Genomic DNA, 25,003 nt, shown 5'->3' on the forward strand with positions numbered 1-25,003 from the left:
CACCCACAGATCATTTTCTCCCAATCCAGTTCAGAAAACCAGGCCCAAAGTGTGAGTTGGGCCAGATAATACCAAAGACAAGCCCATGGTTGACATGGTGGCCATGAAATCCTGAGCCAGTCCTGGTAATGTTGCCTCAGTGAATACTAAAGTCCCCCCAAGACCATAAGCTTGGGGTCCTCAATACTACATTTGAGACCACTTCAAGGCAGCTCAGGCCAGGAAACTGTTATGCAATGAGGTGGACAGTTTACCAGCAGAATTCCCAACCTGTCTCAGGCATCAGGTACAGACACTGGATGGGATAGCTGGCCAGGGAGATGGCATCCCTATCACCAGCATTTGCCCCTCTTGCTACAGGGTTGCCCAGCTTGTACAAGCCAGCAGATGCTCAGGATAGGGCCTTGGTTCGCTTCCAGGTCCAAAGAGGGTCAAGGTGCTCAGTTTTCCAAAGAGCTGGGCTCCGCCTCCCTACCCATTCCAGGCCTTGGGGGAAGGGGGAGGCGGCGGCGGCAGCAGCAGCTTCAGGTGGCCTTTGAAACTCTCTTGTGACCCAAAAGGAAGCCACTCTGATTTTTCCTGGTAAATGAGACTAGAGAAGGTGCTGAGCAAGTTCTACCAGCTGCTGCTGTCAATGATGACTTCATGGGCATGTTTTCCTCCCAAGTCATTGCATTAACTAGGTCAAACGCCATTGGCACCCAGCCATTTTCAGAGGATCATGGCCCAGCCTTTGCAGGGTTGAGGAACACATTCTCACAGCAGCACTATCTCCCTCCTCTTATTCATCCTGATGATGCAGAGTGCAATTGAGGTGATGTCGTCCTCACATTTAGCCATCCTGGATGCATTGCTTGGAGCAGGCAGCCTTGGCTTTCCAGGATTTGGACATGGGTGGTGGGAATTCCATTCCCCCCACCCCGTTTGACTCAAGGTAGACTCTCTTCCATTTGGCCAGGAACCACGAAAGCCTAATTCAGGAAGCAACGTGAATGACTCAAGAGAGACAGGGAGCTGCTTTAATGAGAGCAAGGCAGTGATGCCAACGGGAAGCCAGGGCCATCAGTAGGAAGAGGTCAAAGTGGAGCCCCTCCCAGCTTCATTGCTCTGTAATGGGGGTTGGAGACTGGTGGGGGGAATTTGCTGTCCAAAGCACTTCCTTTAGGGCTAGGCCAGCCCTTGGGCTGCCTCTTAATGGTACCAGATGCTCGTGTCCAGGCAAAAAAAAGCGAACCGGCAAAATGCCCAGAGCTGTACAGGAGGGTTGAAAGGCTTCTGCTTGGAACTGAGTGTTTCAGAAATTCTGGAAATGTTCAGCCCTTGCAAGTGGCGTCCTCAGTTGCCTTGTTCATATCATCCTACACTCTTGGACAAGGAGATCTGTGCTCATTCGTCAGGTTTTGGGGGCTATATGTGGCTTCCTTAGGAAGTAACAGTGCCAACAAAGCCCCATTATTATTTATTTATTTATTTATTTATTTATTTATTTATTTATATAGCACCATCAATGTACATGGTGCTGTACAGAGTAAAACAGTAAATAGCAAGGCCCTGCCGCATAGGCTTACAATCTTGAACCAGGGAAGAGGGAAGAGCGCTGACGAGTCCTCCGCCTGGAAGGACGGAAGGGCAGGACGTGCCCCGTGACGGCTGCTGCAGGCAGGGCAGGTCTCAGGAGAGCAGAACCTCACAGGGTGGCTTGGGTCCTTTAAATGCACCCAGATCATCCTTGTGTCTCAGGCAGTGCAGCTAATCAGTCTGCAAACTTCAATAGTTTTTCTGGGATATGTAAGTAACAGGGGCCTATATGCCCTCTCCAGAGACTGCAGTGGGTCTCGTGAGGTCAAAAACGATCCCCCACCCCAGAGGAGCTCAGTACAACATGTGGGATTTGTTTGTTTGTTTGTTTCAAAAAGAGCAGCAGCAGCTCTGATCATGAGAGAGGAGCAGTCAGACCATAGTCTTCCAAGACATACATCCAAGCCAGTGCGATGGTCACAGCCTGACGCCTGGGCCAGGGACGGGCAGCTGGGCCTTGCTCTGACCCAGCAAAGCCCTTCTTGAGTTCTTCAGCAAAGGGATCACTGGACACAATTATGCCGCAACTGTTCAGAAATCTGATCCCAACTGTGTACTCTTGCTTTGGAACTGAGCACTTGTCTGCGGTCCATGGGGACCCTAATAACTATAAAGTCAAGACTGAAGTCAGCAAATCCTGGCTCAGAACCCCTTTCAGGAATTAGGAAATGATGCACACATGAAGTCACCATCTGATAGTTTGTCCTGGACCTCTGCAAGGCCGCCTCGCCAGAGTTCAGAATGGCATGGATTGCAGCCGCCACAGCAGGGAAGTTGTCACCCTCCTCCTGCTGCGTTTTGCAACGTCTGCGCAGGAGACCACCCAGGGCATCATGATGTGGCTGAAAAGCAGCATGGGGACATTTCTTCAGGCAATGCGTGGCTTTTGCTTTGCGTTCTGTTCCTCTAGTAATTGTAGAGGGTGGAATTGTTCAAAATACCTGAGCCTGGCCTCCCTCTGATCTCCAAGCAGGGAGATTAGAAAGACAAAACATGCCCGGAGCCAGGAGGCTTGAGCGATGCTCAGGTCAGCACAGAGTGCCAGCAATCAGCCCAGGGCCCAGTGGTCCTCTTTCCTTGCCTGCACCAGCCATTTTTTCCAGAATAATATTGAAGTCGCCCCTACTGGGCCGCATGACGCACAGCTGATCCCGAGTCCACCACTCAGTTATTCTGGGATATCCCTGACTGGATTTGTTGCTGTCCCCCCCCCCCCTCCTTTGCAACAATCCCGAGGTCTGAGACCAGTCTGCCCCCTCTCGCGAGTTCATGACTCAGCGAACAGCCAACCAGATGCGAGGGGAGTGTGCAAGGGTGTCGAAGGTGCGCAGGAGGTACTACTGATTTTTTTTTTCATACAAACATATTTCTGCCCAGGAGCACATATTTGACACAGTTCTTATCTCCCCGTGTGTTGCTGCGCATTTGTGCTCTTGCACATCCCTCAGCAGTCAATAAAATCAAGAACACCTGGGCCCTGGGCCCAGCCCACTTCTACCAATATACATGCGCAAGCGCTGTCAGGGTGCACACGTGCTCCCGCCACGGCACTCCTGTCATTGTGGGAAAGATCAGTCGCATGTGGCCCGTGAGCGCCGATCGTGGAAGCAGGGACGTTCAGAAGCAAAGAATTCTGTTGCAAAAGGGGTGTGAGCGTAGATGAGCTTTGGGTTGAACACGGCCACGTTCTGGACAAAAGGAGCCGCTTCCGTCACAGAAGCCGCCCCCTCGTTGGCATATTCTGCGGGAGGGGCCTTGGAGGGCCCCTTCCCACTGCCCAGTTGTGGACCATCTTCTGAATGGGTTCCACTGGGATTGGGAAGATTTGTGCAGCAAAGGATTTGAACTGCCCAGAGAGCTTGTGAACCGCCCAGAGAGCTTCGGCTATTGGGCAGTATAAAAATGTAATAAATAAATAAATAAATAAATAAATAAATGAAGCCGCAGGAACCTTTTGGCTGCAAGCTGTACACAAGCTCACACCACTGGCTGGCGCTCCACGGCTCATTCTCTTCACCTGAGATGGAAGCTCCTTCTTCTTTATCTAATTAGGGCCAAACTACTTGAGATGGGAGGGGAAGTGTGCGTGCGTGCGTGTGTGCGTGCGTGCGTGCAGGGGGGTGTCTTTATGAAATTAACAACTGTTAAAGCTGCAGGAGCCCTGCATAGCATGACCAAAGAGAGCAGGACTCTTGCAGCTTTAACAGCTGTGATGAAGAGGGAATTTCACCAGGTGCTGCATGCATATAAATGACACCTCCTGACAGAAGTTAGCCAACATTTATGGCCCTTGACAGTAACTCGGTGGTGATAGTACATGCAACTATCCATTGAGGGGGGTGGGCGGCCTCCCAAGGAAGGCTCAGTCACCACCTCATGATTTTCTGGGATTGGAAAATCTAGAGCTTTCTATAAATGACTCGAAACAGTGAACTTTGTGAAGTATCAGCCATGCTCTGCGCATTACACTTAACTACAAATTAGCACACGGCCGCCATTTTGAAATGCAAGTTCAAGGGTGGTTTCATGCTTTGATTTTGTATATGCTAATCAGCTATAATTTCTGAGTGGAAAATACTCGCACATATTTCTTTTATAGTTTTGCCCACGTTCAATTCCTCCCTCCCCCTCCCCTCCCCCACCGCCCCATATCTTTCCTAGCCTACCTGGCAATGCCCTGTGAGGGAGCTCCGTCCCATGCTTCTCTTTTCACAAGGAGAGCCCTAAGCCAAGATCTTGTCCCTTTAGGTCTGTGGTAAAGCCAGGGGCTGCCTTCTCGGTGCCAATTAGGGCGCTTCACCCCCAAACCCCATGGTATCGCTGCTGCAGGGTGGCATCGAGTGATCCTGACAGAAGCAGGTACATGGGCTTGCCCTCTCCCCCTCCCCCTCCCCTGGCTGACAGCGACCAATCCAAGGTCGCCTTTTGCCAGGGAACACCCTCATGCTAACCTCACTCCTGCAGGAGAAGTCCCCAACTTTTTTCCTGCGCATCTTTGCCTCTTTGCCCCATGGTGGCTCTGAATTGGCGGCTGCATCAAATAACCGATGCAGGACCGATTCGGAGCCACTGCAGGGCAAAGATGACGTTTAGACAGCCTCAATCTTCAAAACCCAGCCTCCTTTGGCTGGCATCTCCCTGGGAAGTCACTGGCAGACAACCAAGGTGTGTAGACAATGTACCATGTGCACATAATCATGTTTCCATGTGATTTAGTTTTCTTGCATCAGTATCCTATAGTGGCCTACCTTGCAGGGTGGTTGTATGGATTACTGAAGTCATATGTATGAAGCCCTTTGTATGCTTTAAACTAAAGCACCATATAAATGCTGGTGGTAGTAGGAATAGCAGCAGCAGCGAGATACCCAACATGTTTGACAGGCATGGAAGTAGGGAGGAATTTCTCATTCCCTACAACCCTTTGAAGCAGAAGGCGAAACAAGCCCCACCCACCCCTGGATCCCGATTTTGGGGGGGGGGGGGTAGAAGAAACACACACACGAAAGCAAACAGCAGCCAAATGCCTTGATAAAGGCGGACGTACAGGGCTGCCATCTGGACGGCTGCTACACCTCTTCCTTGTTTGTTGACCCTACCAGAAGGACAAAAGGGCTCACCCAGCCCTGCCTGCAGAGCCACGTCCTTCCGGGGCCCTGAGTCCTCAGCACACTAAAGCTGACACAGCTGGCTGTTATGACTGTAGGAATGCCTGCCCTTCGAAGAGCAGCCTTGTAGCTGAGATCAGTTTGCTCAAAGCTTCCCAGTGAGTTCTGGAGTTCAGCAAGGATTCAAGCTAGTGGGCTTCTTACATGCAGACACTGCCGCTCTCTAGCCACCACACTGCACAGGTGGCCAGTGGGGCTCTCGTGCCCTGCAGGCTCTGGAGCGTACGTGCCGAGCGCTGATGTGCTTTTATGTCTTTTTGACACTGAGTGTGGGGGGGGATCGCATTTCCTTACCGTCGCTTCTCTGCCCCCGCTTCTGTCACTCATTCTTCCCGGCCAGGAAAGAGGAAGAAAACAAAGACCATGTGGCCCATTCAGGGGGTGTTTTTATCACACTGCTTTTCATGCCCACAGCAGGAGATTGCAGCACATTCCAGTTTTTTAAAAAGTTGGATTTTGCGACAGAAAAACGAGTGGGAGGCTTGTGGGAGGGGACACGCGCACATCTGTAAGTGGGCAGTAGCGAGCGTGCGATAAAGTGCTCGTCTGACCGCTTCTGTGTGTCCATCTTAGAGGGAGCAGTGGTGGCCTGGATAGTCTGAGGGGTGGGGGCACAGGCTCTCACTGGGCGACCTCTCTGGCCAGGGCCCCAAGCGTCCTCCCCCATTGCCCCCTTCATGGTGGCTGCCTGCCTGCCTGCCTGCCTGCCTGCCTGCCTGCCTGCCAGCACCCCCATCCCCCACCTGCCCTCATCCCTTATCGGACCCCTCCCAGGTGGCCTCGGCAGGGACTCCGGCAGCTGCCTGGAACAGGTGCAGGGCCCCGTGGGCAGCTGGCCCCAGGCACTTCTGCACACCAGCCCCAGTCCGAATCCTGCAGTCACGGTCACCGCATGAGGAACTCGAGTGGCGGGCGGGTTGGAGCTCCACGGCCATTTCATGCCCCGTCTCACAAGCGGCTGCAGTGTTTGGGCTACAAACACAGCTGTGGAGGGGGCTGTTTGTCCTCCAACAATTGTGTTCATTGAAATTTTAAAACGTGTGTTGGAGAAACATTTTAGCGTTTATAAAAAAACATTTGTCTATCAAATCTACTGATAGCATTTAAAAGAAGCATTTTCACCAGCTGGATTTTTTCTTTGTGTCATAACAGGTGAAATTATTTGTTTAACGTGTTTATATTCTACCTTTAAATTTAAAGAAAATCCATATTAAAAACAATATAAACATCATTCAAAAAATAGAAAAGTACAATACAAAATTAATAAAAAGCACCCTGTAACATCAGCAGATAAAAGTAATTCATACTGTTCAATTAAAACCCTGAGCAAATAAAATTGGTTGCCTGAAATCCACAGCTGGAGCACTTGCGCCCCGGAGGCCTCTTGCTCCAAAGCCCTGTCTGAGGAAGAGGCTGGTGGGTCAGATGCCAGTGGGGCATTGGATCCGCTCTTGGTTTCAGTCAGCACAAGTCAGAACTCTAAAGGAGCCACCCAAGATCGCTCCTTCAGAGCTCTGACTGGTCCTGACTGAAACCCAGAGCAGATTCACTGCCCCACTGGCATCAGAGCCACCAGCCTCCACTGCCTCATAGGAACATCTGAACAACCAGACAGTCCCTGTAGGAAGAGCACGAGGTGGTCCTTTGGGGCTCAAGGTGAGAAAAAGGGCTTGATTTTAAATAAACAACAGTGCTTTGACTTGCACCTGGAAACATTCTGGAAGCCAGTACAGCTGTTTTAACACTAGTACGATATGTTCCATGTAGCAAGTTCCAGTCAATATATTTTGCACTTGGAATGTCTAAGTAGTCATTAAAGGCAGTCCCACATATAACACATTGCAGTAGTCTAATTTGGATGGCTGGTTAAAGGGGTGCTAAATTTTGACAGGTGTTGTTTAAATTCAGAGTCAGCAAAGTTCGTCCATGTCATAAGAAGTCACTTCTGATGCAAGTTTATTGCACATTATATTCTAGGTCCTGGGATGCCTTGTCTTTTAAAATCTTCCAGTTTGAAGAGAATTGAGAATGAATGAATGCTTCTTTGAGGGAGGGAATGGTGCCTCCCATCCCAAAGACGATGGTTCTGAACCTTTCTGAAAAAGAAAAATTAGATTCTACAGTCTGTGATAACCACCTCTTCTGTCCAATCCTCCATTTCTGGAGCAGATGATGGCTTCTCAAATCTAGGTAGTCTTGGAGAATAAGAACACAAAAAGAGCCCTGTTGGGTCAGACCCAACGGGGCCTCTCTAGTCCAGCATCCTGTTCCACAGTGGCCAAGCAGATGCCCTCATGGGTAGCCCACACGCAGGGCATGAATGCAACAGCACTCTCCGGCTCACATTCCCTAACAACTGGGATTGAGGGGCATACTGCCTCCGGTACTGGACTAGTAGCCATTTATCAGGACCAGTAGCCATTGATAGCATCCTCCATATAATAGTATTGATTTTCTGGATCTGTCCCCATCTGGGTTCAGGCCTGGCTTTCAGATGCAGGTAGGTGGGGTCATTGCAGAGGGTGACCACAACAGTTTCTGTTCCAAAACCAGGACTGACACAGGATTGAAATGGATCTAGAAAATCAGTTTCCTCCGCTTGAGCACCAAATCCAGGAAGGGGATGTTAGCAACCAGACTATAGTTGCTTTCATCCTCTGGGTCTAGGTTAGGTTTCTTTAGGAGTGGGATGACGTCTGCCTCTCTCTCTCTCTTTTTTTTTTAAAAGGCTGATATCTCCCCCCTCTCAGAGAGGATTTTACAACCTCCTGGACCATCTGGAATTCCATCCCTACTAGAGGTGATAAGCCAAGAGGGTCAAGTGTTGGCCAAATTTGACAAAGCACCTTGTGTGCATCCACAGGCCTCAACAACTGAAAGTCCCTCAATGTAAGTGGGCCAGGTGGTGTTCTGGACACCCACCCTCCACTACTGGAATTACACTAACTGCGGGGTCTTAGAGCCCTATCACACCAACCTTATAGTCTGTTGTCGTGGCAAATTGCTTGCAAAGGACTCACATGACGTCAACATGTTGTAAACCGCCCAGAGAGCTTCGGCTGTGGGGCGGTATATAAATATAATAAAATAAATAAATAAATAAATAAATAATAGTCTGCTGTTGGGGCGAGGAACTCCTATGATGCCGACCATATCCTGCTATAATTGTAGTTGCCCCCCCCCCTTTGGTGTGTGGAAAGTCCGGTTCTTCCGTTCATGTGAAAGTGCCCCACTCAAACTGTAGCATGTATTTTCATCAGTTTTGAATCCGGTGTTCTGTGGGCGCGTTTTCAAGGGGCGGTATCGATGACGAAAGAAAGGGTCATGGCTTGTCTCCAACGGGTGTTTTTAACTGCTCATTCAAATCCTTTCCTCTGCCTGCTTCCTCCATCTTAACTTGTTCATCTTAACTTGTCCATCTGAACTGTACTACCACTGGATCGAGGGAAAGAAAAAGCAGACAACTCTAGTTCTGTTCTTACACCCTTAGGAGGAAGCAACGCAACACTGTTCACTTCCTCGCTGGTGGCAGCAGAGATGCCTATTACAGGGACTCATGTGTTCGTCCACCCGTGGTTCTTGCTGTCCCTACAGGGTGAAGGCGATGGCGAAGGAACGGCAGGCGATGCAATGCACCCCAGTTATCCAATAATCTTTAAACAATTTACTTTGGAATCAGTTACTGGTAGGGCTGTGCAGGGACCCCCCAATCTGCCTCAGAGGCTGATCCGGAGCCCCCAAAGCAGCCCCAATCTGCCTTGAGGCTGCCTCGTGGGTTCCCGACCTGCCTTGACACCGAAGCCGGGCCAAATTCAGACCCTCCGAGGTGACTCAGGAGTTTTCTGGGTGCCAGGTGTCCCCACTTACCTGGTGCCTCCGCCGCCTGCCATTGCAGATGGCAGAGGCACCAGGTAAGCTCCCCTCCCCCTTTCCCCACTTATTTGTTCCACCACCGCCTCTGTCTTTGTGTCCGGCGGCTGCCACTGCCGCCAATGCATAAGACTGGAAGTAGGCTGCGTGCTTCTTTGCCACCTTCTCTGCCACGGAACAGGCTTGACCATGTGCTCTAGCTGGGGTTCCGTGGGATCCAGCAAGCGCTTTCCTCACCCATGTCCTAGCTGCCATCCCTTTTTCAAACGGAGAAGCGGGTAGGAAATAATAATAATTATTATTATTATTATTATTATTATTATTATTATTATTATTATTTCTATATTGACCTCAGCACAGATGTATACCAAGAAGCTGGTGTGAGAGAACGTTTGGGCACACTTGGATCTCCCACCTGGGTCATATCCCTATGCCAGAGAGTGACCAGGGCATTGGCAGGTGCACCACAGCCACACCGGCAGGAAAATGCCCAGGACCCTCCAAGGCTGGACCATTTTAATAGGTCCCCCACTCTGGCGGTGGGTGGGTGGGTGGGGGGAGAAGCTGCTGGCAGTCTAAACCTCAGCAGGAAATGATCTGCCCATGACAAGCATGTGGCTGTGAAACCCCACACCGTCAGATCCTCCTGCTGCTGCCTGATTGAGAAAACCACTCCCAGCATGTGTCCGGCTGCCACATATGTTGGGCTGATGACATGTTGGGGCAGCCCCAGAGTTGTCATGGTGGCCATGAAGTCCAGAGGCATCGTGGAACCCCTGGCCTTGGCATGCATGTTGAGTTCTCTCAAGACAATCATCCTGGGAGTTCTCAACACCAAGTCTAAGACCATCTCCGTCAGCTCAGTCTGGGAGACTGATGGGCAGCAGGGGTGGGTGGTGGACCAGCAGAACCCCACATCTATCCCAAGTGCTCAGCCCAGGAGGCAAACACTCGAGATTGGCACACAAATGGACAGGTTGCCTGGAGAAGGTACCCCTCTAGACCTCCATGCCATCCCCACTCCCTGGCCCTCAAGTCTATGCTGGTGCTGTATCAAGGCAGCAAGAGGCAGCCTGGCAATGCCAACCCCAATAACAGGCTGGTTTTGCTTCTGTTTCTGCTGCATCATCCTTCCTCCATCCCTCTGCTGGTCACAAGGGCAAGACAACAGGTGTTCCAGGCACATGGACCTGTCGCCCAACCCTCGGAGGTCCTGCTCAGACCTCCCTCCAGTTGCAGTGATCACCATCCATCCAAACCAGCAAGTGCTGATTGAGAGTCAGAATATGGCATTGTTCTCCAGTATGGAGTTGCACCCAGTGTGTATCAGTTCAATTGTCAAGGCTGCCACTCAATAATCCCGAGGGCCGTAGTTTGCCAATGATGCTCACGCTGCTCAGCCAGGGATCCTCACTTGGGGAGAAAGAAGGACCGGAGATATTAAAGGACTGGAGATATTAAATGGACTGGGGACCTCCTGGCTCAAAACCCAGACCTGGCAGGCCAGAGTTCAAAGCACCGGCCGCCCACCTGAGAATTGGCTTGCTTATCAAACCCCACAAAAAGAAGAGAGAGCAAGGTAATTAAGAACAGAGCCCATGGGAGAGCCACCACAGGAGGGGTGGGCAACTTGTGAACCCCAGATGTTGGACTGCAACTCCCATCAGCCCTGGGCAGCACAGCCAATGGTGAGGGACAATGGAAGTTGCAATCCAATGACATCTGGACCCCCTCCCCCTGCATTGCAGACTCACACTGGCTTGCCCACTCTTCCATTTGCCCAGAGACCTCTGAGGACCATAATCTTTGAGCAGGACTGGGGGGGGGGGGGGCTCGATATTTTCACCAAACTTCAGCCCCAAGGGTTCTCTTGGGGGAAGCAAGCCCAGCCAAGGCAGCAGCAGGAGTACAAAATGGACAGATCTTGAGTCTGGTTCTCTTCCTGACACTTCAGGTAAAAGGCCAAATTTGTGAAAATTGGCTGCCTATTATGGCAACATTCTTTACTGGGGCTACGATTGCCATTCACTGGATGGGGACCCCAAAAGCATCAGGGCAAAGTTGTTGATGAAAGCAGAGACTATGTGGGTCTGAGGTCAAAGAAGGCAGCTTGGCAGAAAGGAGATTTGGAACAGGAATTTGGAACTAAACCCGGAACTTTGTGGTTTGGGGAGGAGCAATAGGGCCAGTGGCAGAGCCCCGGCTTGGCACGCACAAGGTCACTGGTTCAATCCCCAGAGGCATCTCCAGCTAGGGCTGGAAAAAAATTCTTCCTGCTGCCAGTCAGTGTTGACAGTACTGGGCCCGATGGGCCAATGGTCTGACTCAGTACAAGGCAGCTTCCTATGAACACAGTCATCATTATTTGAAAAGCAAAAACACAACCAGTAGTTTCCTCCATGGGTCTAAACTCGCTAAACCTGAGCCATCAGGAGATCTCAGAAAGGGAGAAGCAGGAGTTTCAGGCAGAGGAAGAGGCGGGGCTTATTATGATGCATGCCAGGGTGACATTCAAGGCCAACGTGGCTGAAACAGGTCAGAGGTGCTGGGAATGTGGGTGGAAGGGCAAACATTTGGCTAAGGAGAGTCACACCCTCGATTGGCTCGTGTTCTGCAACATTTCGTACAGTCTACTTTGAAAGCATCCAGCATTACATCGTAGCTGAAGCTACATGGATCTGAGCTTCCTCAGGGCCTGGAATGGGAGACTGCAGGGAACCCCCTGCCACAGGCCGGCCACTCTGCGCTCTCTGAAGGGGGAGGAGCCTGGAAGTAGTACAACGCATCACTCTTCCCTAGCATTGTCTCTGGAATGGAGGGCCGGGTTTGTAGGCAAACATTGGCTTCAGAGTTTTCTCCATTTCTGTGACCTCTATGACAACCTGACCGGAGCAGGTAAGAAGCAACAAAGTGAGAGTGAAGACGCCTGGGACATGTTTAGGGCAGTGGGCTGCTTTGGAAGCTCCCTCAATGGGGTCTTCAGTCCAAGTGTACCTCCACACCCACCCCAATTGAAAAATGATATAGAACGACATGACAAATTAGGCAAAGGTAACACAAGGTAATTAAACAAGCACACAAAAAGCACGCATAATAGGTATTACACAAACAGAAGATAACACCGAAGCATGAATGTTTTAAACACAGATGAGCAAAGGTTTTAGAGGAATCCAGTTTCAGTCTTGTTTCATCATGCACAGTTTCTTCAGAAAAGCAAGCAATAGATTTGTGTTTAAGAACGCCGCTAATGAGCAAATGCCGTGGGAATAAAGATAAGGCGAACACTTAGGACATCTCTCCCACTCAGGATGTCTTATTAATTCTCCCCGAAAGAAGATTGACTCAAATTCCCGGCAACACAGTCAGTAAAGCCTCAGTGGCGGTAAGTTCTGCCAGCATGTGATCCCTGTAAAACTTTGCTCATCTGTGTTTAATGACGGTTTTGCCTAATTTGTCACATTATGGATCATTTTTCGATTGTATTGGTTTGCTTATCTCCCCTTGTCACCCTTTACAAATATTGCTTTTCTGTATTTTTGTGCAGCTGTATGCTCTTTAGCCTTTATTTTTTGGCCTTAGAAAAGATGTAAGCCCATTTCTCGCCAGGGGGGCATCCAGAGCAGAGCCTCTGGAAAGGATCCGCACAGGTGCAGGAAGAGGCACCTCCACCTCACATGATGCCAGGGGCTTCACTGTGATTAAAGTCCTTAACGAAAGGCTGGCCTGGCAGCTGATCTGGAAGCCCTTTGGCAAATCCATAGTGAACTCTCTCTCTCTGTTTACATTGCTCTGGGTTCCTGTGCCAAAGAGGTGCCCTGGGTATCGTCTCTGTGTGTTTTGCTTGTCTCGGAGCTGGTCCTTTTAAGATGATGTATTTCCTCAGAATCTCATTGAAGAAAGCACAGCTGCCAGCCACCAGCCACACTTTGCACAAGGGCTTCCTGATGCAAATAGCGGCAATTGCACATGAAACAGCACAAAGAGGGAAAATAGGACCAGTGGCCGGGGGAGGGGGGGCTTCAGGCCCACGGTACAGTGCCGGGGAAGCTTTCATGATGGGCAGTATATTAAACTTTCATATATAACAGGAAGGAACAACATAATCTATGTCCAGTGCCAGAAATATGTTAGGGAAGAAGAGTTCCTGTAAGCATGTGCGGAGCAAATGGCCCTTTCTACACCTAAGGATTATATCAGGAAAATGGAGGGATCATCCCTGCCTCCTCCCCGGATCCCGTGTGTGATTTGGATGCACAGGGATGATCGGGGGTGTGGGGTGGGAGGCAGGTGTAGACATGCCCATTGTCTCTTACTACTGGCTACAGCCTCCCTCCTTCACCTGTCACAGATTAGGAATCTAGGTCAAAGCTCATGACTTCAGCACTCACATCCCATTTGAGAAAATCAGGAGTGCTGGGTGGGAAGGTGTACAGGGAGCCCACATTCTCTTGAACATAAGAAGAGCCAGGCTGGATCAGACCAAAGGCCTCCCTACTCTAGCATTCTGTTCACACAGATGCCCCAATGGGGATCCCAGAAGTAGGGCATGAATGCAATAGCACCATCCCACTCGTGGAGCTGCATCACATGCGCGCATGCGCACTTTAAGTCCGCTGTTTCTCCCTCCATTCCTTCAGCGAGTCTAGCGCCGGGCACTTTCACGTCTGTGTGCTGTCGGGCTTCTTCAGTTCGTGTCATCTTTTCACCTGTATCGCTACAGATATTGCTATTGTGCCGACTAAACCCTCCTCCTCCACCACCCCCCACATTCTCCTTCCCCCTGCAGTTAATTTATATATAGTTCTATGTTTTTATTTCTGTGCAAATACAAGAGTACGGCAGCCTGAAACTGCACAGTTACGGCAAAACAACACACTGTGCTTTCCCCTAAGATCATGTTAAACAATATAAGTGAAGAGAAAATATTACAATCAGTTTTGGAGAAGTTTGTGGTCAATGTTGGCATGGCAATAGGAAACAGACATTGTTCTGGTCATAAAACCTAGACATGCCTACTCAGGAGTAAAAACTATAGCGTTGAATGGGACTGAGTTCACAGGCTGAACATGAGCCAACGGTGCGATATGGCTGCAAGAAAGGCCAATGCTATTTTGGGCTGCATTAATAGAAGTATAGCTTCCAAATCACGTGAGGTACTGGTTCCTCTCTATTCGGCCCTGGTGAGGCCTCATCTAGAGTATTGCGTCCAGTTCTGGGCTCCACAATTTAAGAAGGATGCAGACAAGCTGGAGCGTGTTCAGAAGAGGGCAACGAGGATGATCAGGGGTCTAGAAACAAAGCCCTATGAAGAGAGACTGAAAGAACTGGGCATGTTTAGCCTGGAGAAGAGAAGATGGAGGGGAGACATCGTAGCACTCTTCAAATACTTAAAAGGTTGTGACACAGAGGAGGGTCAGGATCTCTTCTCGATCCTCCCAGAGTGCAGGACACGGAATAACGGGCTCAAATTAAAGGAAGCCAGATTCCAGCTGGACATCAGGAAAAACTTCCTGACTGTTAGAGCAGTGCGACGGTGGAATCAGCTACCTAGGGAGGTTGTGGGCTCTCCCACACTAGAGGCCTTCAAGAGGCAGCTAGACAACCATCTGTCAGGGATGCTTTAGGGTGGATTCCTGCATTGAGCAGGGGGTTGGACTCGATGGCCTTGTGGGCCCCTTCCAACTCTATGATTCTATGATTCTATGAGTCCAGGAATGGGCAGCAGTGGCCGCACTCACCTTCTCTGCGGGGTGTTCGGGCACCCTCTCTTCCTCCCCCTTCACGGTTAAGCAGTTGAGTGGAGAACTTCACCACCCTCCTCTTTTGTCAGTGAGACTGCCCTTCGACAGCCCCCAGTAAAAAACGGGATGGTCTGATATAGCGCAAGGACAGTAATACATGGGATGCAGGAGCGGCTTTATTGTGCACGGAGGGGGGAAACAGGACTTTCCCTGCTCCAAAATAAGATGGAAAAGGGAGGGGAAGAGGCAAGATTTGCGCAGGACAGGGACGACATAATGTGAGGACCCCCCTGCAAAAACACATGCCAGGCATGGCGAGAGTGCAATAAATCTCTGGTGTGATGGAGCTCACGTTCCCCAGCCCCTAGTATACAAAGGCATACTGGCTCAGATTCTGGCGGTGGCATATAGCCATCAGGACTAGTAGCCACTGATAGTCTTACCCTCTTTTCGTTTGTCTAATCCCCTTTAAAGCCAATCCAAATAGGTGGCCATCACTAAGTCTTGCAGTAGCAAATTCCACAACACACATCTATTTGCTGTGTGAAGAAGGGCTTCCTTTTGTTGGTCTTGAATCTCCACCAATCAGCTTCATGGGACGACCCCATTGGGTTCTAGTATTTTGAGGAAAGGAGGAAATATACCTGCCCGGACCCTAAGGTCATCCTCAGGGGTCCTTCTCCGCGAGCCCCTGCCAAAGGAAGTAAGGCAGGTGGCTACCAGGAGAAGCAGGGCCTTCTTTGCTGTGGCACCCCGGCTGTGGAATGAGCTCCCTAAGGAGGTTCGCTTGGCACCTACATTATATGCTTTTAGACGCCAGGTGAAGACCTTTTTATTCTCCCAGCATTTTAACAGTCTATAAATAAATTTTAACTTGGTGTTTTAAATTTGTAATTTTGCATTGCTGCTGTTTTTATCTGGTTGAGCTTTTATATTGTATTGTATATTATGGTTTCATACTGTTGTTTTATACTTTGAATGGTTTTAATTTTTGTGAACCGCCCAGAGAACGGTATATTGGGCGGTATAGAAATGTAATTAATTAATTAATTAATAATTAATTAAAATGTCTCCCTGTCTACACTCTCCACACCAGGCATACTCTTGTACTCCTGCTACTTGCCTTTTTTCTAAGCTGAACAGTCCCGGACATTATAACCTTTCCTCATCAGGGAGTTCCTTCAGTCCTTCCCTTGATCATTTTCGCTGCCCTTTTCCAGCTCTACAATATCCATTTTTAGGTCCGGTGACCAGAACTGTATTCCAAGTGTGGACATGTAACAGAGTTGTATAAATGCACTATGACTCTGGCCGTTTTATTCTCAATTCCTTTCCTAATTATGCCTAACGTGGAGTTTGCCTTCTTTACAGCCGCCGCACACTGGGTGGACCCGTTCCTCAAGCCCCTGTTCACCAGAACCGCAAGATCTCTTTCTTTGTTGGTCACCGCCAGCTCCCATCACATCAGGGGATACAAGATCTTGAGATCTGGGGCATCCATGTTCGAAATAGTCAAAAATGATGCACAACAAACTTGGTTTTAAAATATTCACATGAAACTTGACAGCAGAACTGTAGCAGCAGCAGCAGGAGGAAACCAAAAGGCCACATCTCCCTGGTAAACCTCACCACAGTCCCCGGAAAGCGTTTTGCCCCCTGCAGGGAGGCTGGCGGGAAGGAGGCTGGCGGCCTGTGGCATCCCAGAGCACGAGCAGGCCTGGACAGAGAGCTCCAGGCCTGGTCGGGGCGCACTGCAGGGAGCGCGAGGCACAGCTCGGGTGGCCCCTTCTCCGCCTTGGCCCTAACACCTGCACCAGAAGGGGCCCTTGGGAAAGCCACAGCAGGCAATTTCGGTGGCAGGAAGGCGTCCCGCCGCCGGCGCAGAGCCCTTCCGTCTGGGCTCCTCTCTCAGAGGGGGCGCACGGGCGAGCGCCACGTCGGAGCCAGCCTGGCCTATCTCGGCGCCCCGCTGGGCTGGAGGGGAAAGCTGGACCAACGGACGGACGCGCCGCCCCCGGCAACACGCACGGAAGGGGGCGCCCCCCTACTCGGGGACACCCTCACGAGCTGCGGACGGGGGAACCGCTAGCCATGATAGCCCAAAGCATAGCGTCTCCTATCAGAGATGGCAACTGATGCCTCATAGACGAGAGGGCCTCTGAGCAGGTTCAGAGTGCCTTTTCTTCCCTAAGGCCCCCGTAGGGGCGCCACGTTTTTCCTGGCTCGGCTCCCGCGCCTTTAGATAGCAGGCAGAAATGCGGCGAGTGAAGTGCCGCCCCTCGATCTCCATGCCATGAAAAGCTTCGCCGGCTGCATTTCTGCCTGTCGGGCAGCTGGATAAAGGCGCAGGGGGGAAGTGGCGAGCCGAGATTTGGCGGCGGGGGTGGCGCTTGAACGGACGGAGCTGCGAGCAGTGCCAGGGGCAGGCGGAGGCCGGCGGAGGGGCGGGGAGCGGCAGGAGCCGCCGCCGCGCCTGCTGGGTGTCACTCTGCCCGCCCCGTCGGGGAGGACGCGCGAAGGGAGCAGCTGCGCCAGCTGGAGCGCCGGGCGGCCGACGAGGTGAGCACTGGGCGGGCGGCCGGGCGGGCGGGCGGCGGGGGAGACCGAGCGGCCGCCTTCCTGTCCCCTCCCTCTGGCGCGGCGCGCCCTGCCGGGCCGCAGAATTGCCCCTTGGCGCCGGGCTGCGTGTGGCGAGCTGGGCTCTGGGCTTCGGGTGGCCCGTCGAGCCGCCGGCCTGACACCCTGCCAAGGCCGACACTGCCCTGACCTCCCAGCGCCGGGCGCGGCAGGACAGGCCGGGCGCCCGCTTTCAGGCGACACGTGTCCCTTGCTCGGGAGCACCGGGTCATAAAACGCAGCCCCGCAAGAACTCCTGCGATGCCCCCCCGCCTCCGCCTCCGCCCCCCTCCCGACCCATGTCTTGGGATCCTAGAACAGCCCTCCTCTCCCGGGTGAGCAGGGCCAGGGGCAGCGGCATTCCCTCCAAGCCCTTCACCACCGCAGGCCTCTCTGGGCAACCGTGCCCCACTTCCACCCCACTCCCCTGCCGGTCTCATCCCCTCCAGCAGCAGCCTCCTTTCTGGGGCAGAGACCTTTCCAGGCTGTGGGCTAGCCCGGCGGTCTTCACTGGTGGGTCGCAAGATCAGTCCAGATGGATCGTAGCAAAGCTGTTGTCGGCATGTTGGGCATGGAGAAAATTGTGAAAGTGGGTCCCATGTGGCAGGTTGGGAGCCTGAGGTGGGTCTGGACCAGTTGAAGACCACTGGGCTAGAAGACCCCCTGGCCAGGAATGCTCCAGCCCACCTTGTGAGCATCCTACCTGCAGGGTAGGATTGTGAGCTAGCCCATGGCAAGAGACCCTCAGGATCCACTGGGAGCCTGGCACCGCACCACCCCCGCCCAGGCATTGAGCAAGCCATAGCCTCCTTCTCAGCTACAGACTCTGGGCTCCAGTCAACGCACCCTCTGGAGGCTGGCCAGCCATTCTGGGCCATGAAAGGCACCGAGACTGAGCGTGAGCAGGCAACCGTCCACTGCCCCGCCCCGCCAGAGTTTGCTGGTGAGATGAGCTGGTCTCAGCAGGGCCACACCCCTTCTTCATCTGTGGTGGGCTGCTGTGGGCATTAAGATGGCAGAAAAGTGAAGTGATATACACTGGGGGGAGGGGGGAGGGGATCCTGACTTCACGTATACACGGTTGGGGGCTGCGCTGGTGCAGATTGGGCAGGAAAGGGCCCTGGTGGTGGTGGAGGAGGAAGAGGAGGAGGAGGAGGAGGAGGAGGGCAGCTCGATGCAAACACCGACCCAGATGTTCTTCACTGCTCTGGGAAAGGCAAATTCCATGTTGGGCATAATTAGAAAAGGAATCAAAAGCAAACCTGCCAAGACCATCCGGCCTCTGGAGCATCCACACTGGGGATACTGTGAATGCCTCTGCTTGCTGCCACTCAGAAAGGACATTGTAGAGTTGGGAAAGGTGGAGAAAAGGACAAGCAAGCTGAACAGGGAACTGTGAGGAAAGGCTACAACATTTGGGGCATTTTAGTTTGGCAAAAAGGCAAGGAAGGAGGGACATGGCAGAGGTGTAAACAATTATGCATGGCATGGAACAAGGGGATCGGAAGATCTCCCCCCCCTCAGATAATACTTAAAGGGGTCACGCTGTGAAGCTGAATGGTGGGAGATTCAGGACAGATAAAAGGAAGTTCTTCACACAGTGCAGAGTCAAACTATGGAATTTACTACTGCAGGATGTAGAGATGGCTACCAATTTGCATGGCTTTAAAAGGGAGTTGGACAAATTCATGCAAGAGGCGTCGGCGGTGGCTATCAATGGCTACGTACTACCTCCAGTATCAGTAAGCCTATGTACACCAGTGGCTGGGAAACATGGGTGGGAGGGTCCTGTTCCACTGATGTCCTGCTTATGGACTCATGTCATACTTACTGGGGCATCTGATTGGTCCCGGTGTGACCAGAAGACTGTACTAGAAGGGACTTTGATCTGATCCAGTACAGCTCTTCTTACGTTCTTTGATGCAAGTTGTCTCACAGTAGAGCCTTCACATGTCACTTTGCATGTTTGTCATTTTTACTGGGTCTAACTGGTTTTACTGGGTTCCTTAATGATTTTGACAAGGAAGTGCAGGAAATACTTATCAAATTTGCAGATAACACAAAATTGGGTGGGATAGCTAATACCCTGGAAGACAGAAACAAACTTCAAAGTGATCTTGATAGGCTGGAGACCTGGCCTGAAAATAACAGAATGAAATTTAATAGGGATAAATGCCAAGTTCTACACCTAGAAAAAAGAAAACAAATGCACGGTTACAAGATGGGGGATCCTTGGCTCAGTAATACTACAAATGAGAAGGATCTTGGAATTGTTGTAGATCACAAGCTGAATGTGAGCCAACAGTGTGATGTGGCTGAAAAAAAAGCAAATGCTATTTTGGGCTGCATTAATAGAAGTATAGCTTCCAAATCGCGCGAGGTACTGGTTTCCCTCTATTCAACCTGGTTAGGCCTCGAGTATTGTGTCCGGTTCTGGGCACCACACTTCAAAAAGGATGCAGACAAGCTGGAGCGTGTTCAGAGGAGGGCAACCAGGACGATCAGGGGTCTGGAAACAAAGCCCTATGTGGAGAGACTGGAAGAACTGGGCATGTTAAAAGCTCCATCACACCGGGGAGAAACATGCTCCCTACCGGTGCTTCTCCACACTGGAGAAGAGAAGATTGAGGGGAGACATGATAGCACTCTTCAACTACTGGAAAGGTTGTCACGCAGAGGAGGGCCAGGATCTCTTCTCGATCCTTCCAGACTGCAGGACACGGAATAATGGGCTCAAGTTACAGGAAGCCAGATTCCGGCTGGACATCAGGAGAAACGTCCTGACTGTTAGAGAAGTACAACAATGGAACCAATTGCCTAGGGTGGTTGTGAGCTCTCCCCACACTGGAGTCCTTCAAGAGGCAGCTGGACAGCCATCTGTCAGGGATGCTTGAAGGTGGATTCCTGCACTGAGCAGGGGGTTGGACTCAATGGCCTTAGAGGCCCCTTCTAACGCTACGATTCTATGATTCTATGTGCCTGCTGGAAAGCATGCATTTGTCATGTGTAGGTGTAACAAATGTAACAAAGGTCCTGTGGGGAGCAAACGGTTGAGGACAGCCAGTTCAGAGCAGATAGTTATGGCTGTGTGGAAGAGGGTGCAGCAGCGTGCAGGGTAGGGACACGAATGTACTCAAGGGAAATGAGGGATCAGCATAGATCCAAAAGAGAGCAGCAGCAGTGTGCTCTTGCGTGAAACCCACGCAGAGAGGAAGTCTACCATTGCCAACAAAACACCCAGTCCAATGCCTTCAATAGTACCCTATTGAAGATTAGTTTAAGCGAAGAGTGTGAGGCAGCAATCAATCCATGTTCAAGAGAATCCTGTTGGTGGCATCCTCCTCCCTAGAACACATGCCTGTGTTCTAGGAAGTCCCTCAGCCAAGCATGGAAGCAGCCTTAGGCCAGACCTCTCTGCCTGTCCAAATGGCATTGAGACCAGAGCAGGAGCCAAAGCTCAAGAAGCCGAGAGGGCCCTCTCGAGGGCAGCCAGCTCTTCGCTCTTCCCCGACTGAACAGTTTGGGGTCTGAGCTGCGAGGCCCACTGCCAGCTGGCTGAAACTGGAGTGCCATTCCATTTGCCATTCCAATGAAAGCACTTCCCTTCTACCTTGTTGCTTAACCACCTTGTCAAAACCACTAATCCTTGAACGAGAGATTCTCTGCAATGGAAAACATGGGGCTTCCTCACGGGCAACATGTGTCTTGCTTGTTGGAAAGCCATGTGGAAGCTCTACCAGGTGAACGGTGTCCTGCAGAATGTTCTTTGCTGCTGCTGCAGATAAAGGACTTATCAGATTTCAAGAATGATGTAGATTCAAAGCTCCTAACTGAGGCAGCAAGCCATGGATTGGTTAGTTTCAGCAGCTGGTCAGACGATGAGTCTGGCTGGAACTGGCCACCAAAGGCTTCCCTCTCAAGGGGACCCCCACCCGCCGCAACGGTTTTCTCCTTCTCACATTCCCCTTTAGTTCTCAAGGTGCTTCCAGACAAGGTTTTTACCCTGCTTCATTCACTGATTTTTTTGGGGTGTGCATGGAGGGGGCAGACTTTGCCGCCTTCTGTTTATAAAAAACAACAACCCTGAGTTTTCCAACCACTTCTCCCATCTCTTTTCATACCAGAAGCAAATCTGTTAAGGAGGAAAAGACAGACTAGCTGCACATGACCTAGGAGCCCTCCGTCCATCTGGCAGCCCCTCAGTTGCACAGCTGATGGCACAGCGCCCAGCCCTTCTGGGACCCCTCCACCACCTGCCCCTCCTGAGTCCTCCAGCTTGCTGGTTTCCATCTTTATTTTATAAAGTTGGCTCATATTCGCAAGCTGAATATGAGCCAACAGTGCAATATGGCTGCAAGAAAGGCAAATGCTATTTTGGGCTACATTAATAGAAGTATAGCTCCAAATCACGTGAGGTACTGGTTCCTCTCTATTTGGCCCTAGTTAGGCCTCATCTAGAGTATTGCGTCCAGTTCTGGGCTCCACAATTCAAGAAGGACGCAGACAAGCTGGAGCGTGTTCAGAGGAGGGCAACCAGGATGATCAGAGGTCTAGAAACAAAGCCCTATGAGGAGAGACTGAAAGAACTGGGCATGTGTAGCCTGGAGAAGAGAAGATTGAGGGGAGACATGATAGCACTCTTCAAATACTTAAAAGGTTGTCCTGCAGAGGAAGGCCAGGATCTCTTCTCGATCCTCCCAGAGTGCAGGACACGGAATAACGGGCTCAAGTTAAAGGAAGCCAGATTCCAGCAGGACACCAGGAAAAACTTCCTGATTGTTAGAGCAGTACGACAATGGAACCAGTTGCCTGGTGAGGTTGTGGCCTCTCCCACACTAGAGGCCCTCAAGAGGCAGCTGGACAAGCATCTGTCAGGGATGCTTTAGGGTGGATTCCTGCATTCTATGATTCTATATTTATTTATTTATTTATTTCATTTTTATGCCGCCCAATAGCCGAAGCTCTCTGGGCGGTTCACAAAAATTAAAACCATAATAAAACAACCAACAGTCTAAAAACACAAATACAAAATACAGTATAAAAAGCACAACCAGGATAAAACCACACAGCAGAAATTGATATAGGATTAAAATACAGAATTAGAAAAGTAAAATTTAAATTTAAGTTAAAATTAAGTGTTAAAATACTGAGAAGATAAAAAGGTCTTCAGCTGGCAACGAAAGGAGTGCGGTGTAGGCGCTAAGCGGACCTCTCTGGGGAGCTCATTCCACAGCCGGGGTGCCACAGCGGAGAAAGCCCTCCTCCTAGTAGCGACTTTGCCCATGTTTTGTCTCTGCTGTCTCAGGAAACAGAGGCTGTTACCATGGGACTGATGTGCCCATCCCAAATAAACTCCTTCTTGCAAACGCTCCTGGGTGCGTCACGTAGATTCAGAGATCCATGAGGTTAAAGGACCCGTGGTGACTAGCAGGCCCAGGGAGAGAACGTCTTTACTCTCTTCTGTCCCCCCCCCTTCTGTCCCCCCACTCCACCTCTTATCCCGTTGAAAGAAGGTTAGCGATGAACCCTCTGCAAATTCTAACTTTGGCAAAAATGTTGAAACCTCTGTTCATACTTGCAGATGTTGAAATCACTACCTTTCGGGTTTGCAATTCATTGCATCGGGGGTCTCAGAGTGGGAGGGGGCCTCTGGAGTCGTCTCACCCAGCCCCTTGCTGAGTGCAGCTTCTACAAGGCGGGTGCCGCATCCCAGAGCCCAGGCTCTGCTTAGATACGTGCAATAAGGAGAAGCCATCACCTCCTAAGGCAGAAATGTGTTCCATTTTGAGGGTGTTTTTTTTTTTTTAAGCTGTGCCCCTCCCAGGTCAGTGAGATCACAGGCCAACGTACTTTCCTCATTTGAAAGAACGAGGAAAGTCCGTCGTCCTGTGATCTCACTGCCCTGGGAGTGAAAACACAAAAACCTCCTAAACAATATTTTTTTGTTAACCTCTCTGCCTGAAAAGGTAGAGTGTTTTGTGTTTGCTTACAATGGCTTCTGTCCTGCCTCTTATGAAGGCTCAAGGTAATTAATGTGTTTTGGGGAGTAATTAATATAATAGAAATCAGTACACAGTTAAGATCAGTAAAGCATAGAACAGTTTGAAGCATCCCCACATCTGCTGTTAGCGGCCAACCCAAGGAAGAGGTCTTGCAGCGCTCCCAGGCTCACCCTTTGACTCTTAAGGGAAGACGTTCCACACTGAGGGACAACCACCAAGCACACCTGTCAGGTTTGCAGGTTGCTGAATGGCTGGCGGAGTCTTGAGGGTCTATGCAGGTGTGTAATTTGCCCTTCTTTTTATTGCAGGTGATGCCAAGCCCACCCACCTCCAGGTGCCAGTAGCTGTTGCTGGCCGCTCTCTCCAGGGGACCTGCCCTGTTGTGCACGTGTGACCCTGAAAACAGCCACTGCTGCCAATGTTTGAGACATTCAGCGCCAAAGGAGACCATTGGTTGAAATGCTGCTTGCTCTGCCTGGCACTTGAGCAGGTTTCAGGACCCACCCTCTCTCCCTGGGTGAATGGACAGCGGTGCATTTCCCTGTGGCATCTTTTGAGTTGAAGCAGCAACGGATGCAGTTCTAGATTACCATGGATCCGCTGGCTATTACAGAAGAAGCTGGGAGCGTGCCAGGTAAGGGAACGAGAGACTGGGTTGAAATGGAGGTTGTGGCTTCTCCAACTTCAGAGGTTTTTAAGCAGAGGCTGGGGCACCCCACCTCTTGTGGAGGGTTTCATTGGTTTTCCCGCACATTGCAGAGGGTTGGACTTGTGGTCCCTCCCTGCTCCACAGTTCTATGGTTCTATGGATGCCCCAATGGGAAGTCACACACAAGCCAAAGGTAGCCATGTTGGCCTTAAGACAAGTTCCCCAAAATGTGCAAGCCTTTGAGATCTCTTCATCAGATAGTCCAAAAAGTAGGTTGGGGGAATGTGGGCTGAGGGGTGGGGAGTCTGAATTCATGGAGTCTGTGTGGTCAGAATCTTAAGATGAAACGTGAGGAGGGGGCTGCAGACATTTAAATTGGGCTCTGCCGGTTGAGGTCTTGTTTCACTTTTTGTTTGTTTGTTTGTTTGTTTCGCTTTTTTGTGACCATTGAGTTGGCCCAGTAAAAGTAAACTGCCCAGAGAGCTTCAGCTGTGGGGTGGCATATAAATGTAATGAATAAATAAATCAAAGTGTGGCTCTTCCGTTTGCAACCGGACACGATACTGCCACATGCTCCATGGTGAAACAGGTGGTGAGCATGAGAAGCACTGACCCAGATCCCTCTGAACCCTTTTCTGGCTGGCGTTTGTGCCCTCCGAGCTGCAAGCAGACGTGGGCAGAGGCTGGAGCCTCGACACCGGACCCTCCCTCCCTCCCTCCCTCCTCCTCCTCCCTGTCCGCTTATCCTGACTCCTCCTGGGGAGGGGGCTGAGCCCCTTGCTTGCTGGGGACCCAGAAGGATGGGTCTCCTCCTCTTCCAGTTCTAGCCTGCTCCAGCAATGGGAAATGAAGGGGCAGTCACGAAGCGAAGGGGTGGGCAGG

At 51.0% G+C, this 25,003-nt stretch overlaps 1 protein-coding gene across 2 annotated transcripts in view; it reads left to right on the forward strand.

Moving 5' to 3' along the window:
- The first annotated feature begins 11,920 nt into the window (after positions 1-11,920).
- Positions 11,921-25,003, forward strand: part of SCNN1B (sodium channel epithelial 1 subunit beta) — a 45,456-nt gene continuing 32,373 nt past the window's right edge. The window contains exons 1-2 of one of the 2 annotated variants that reach the window (XM_063143179.1): positions 11,921-12,008; positions 23,781-24,106. In XM_063143179.1, the coding sequence (XP_062999249.1) occupies positions 24,064-24,106 (43 nt within the window). In that variant the 5' untranslated portion in view covers positions 11,921-12,008; positions 23,781-24,063. Of the gene's footprint in view, positions 12,009-17,366; positions 17,414-23,780; positions 24,107-25,003 lie in introns of those variants that run through there. The other variant, XM_063143180.1, reaches the window with a different exon arrangement.

The sequence above is a fragment of the Elgaria multicarinata genome, chromosome 17 (assembly GCF_023053635.1).
Source record: "Elgaria multicarinata webbii isolate HBS135686 ecotype San Diego chromosome 17, rElgMul1.1.pri, whole genome shotgun sequence".
In the NCBI taxonomy this organism is placed as follows: Eukaryota; Metazoa; Chordata; class Lepidosauria; order Squamata; family Anguidae; genus Elgaria; species Elgaria multicarinata.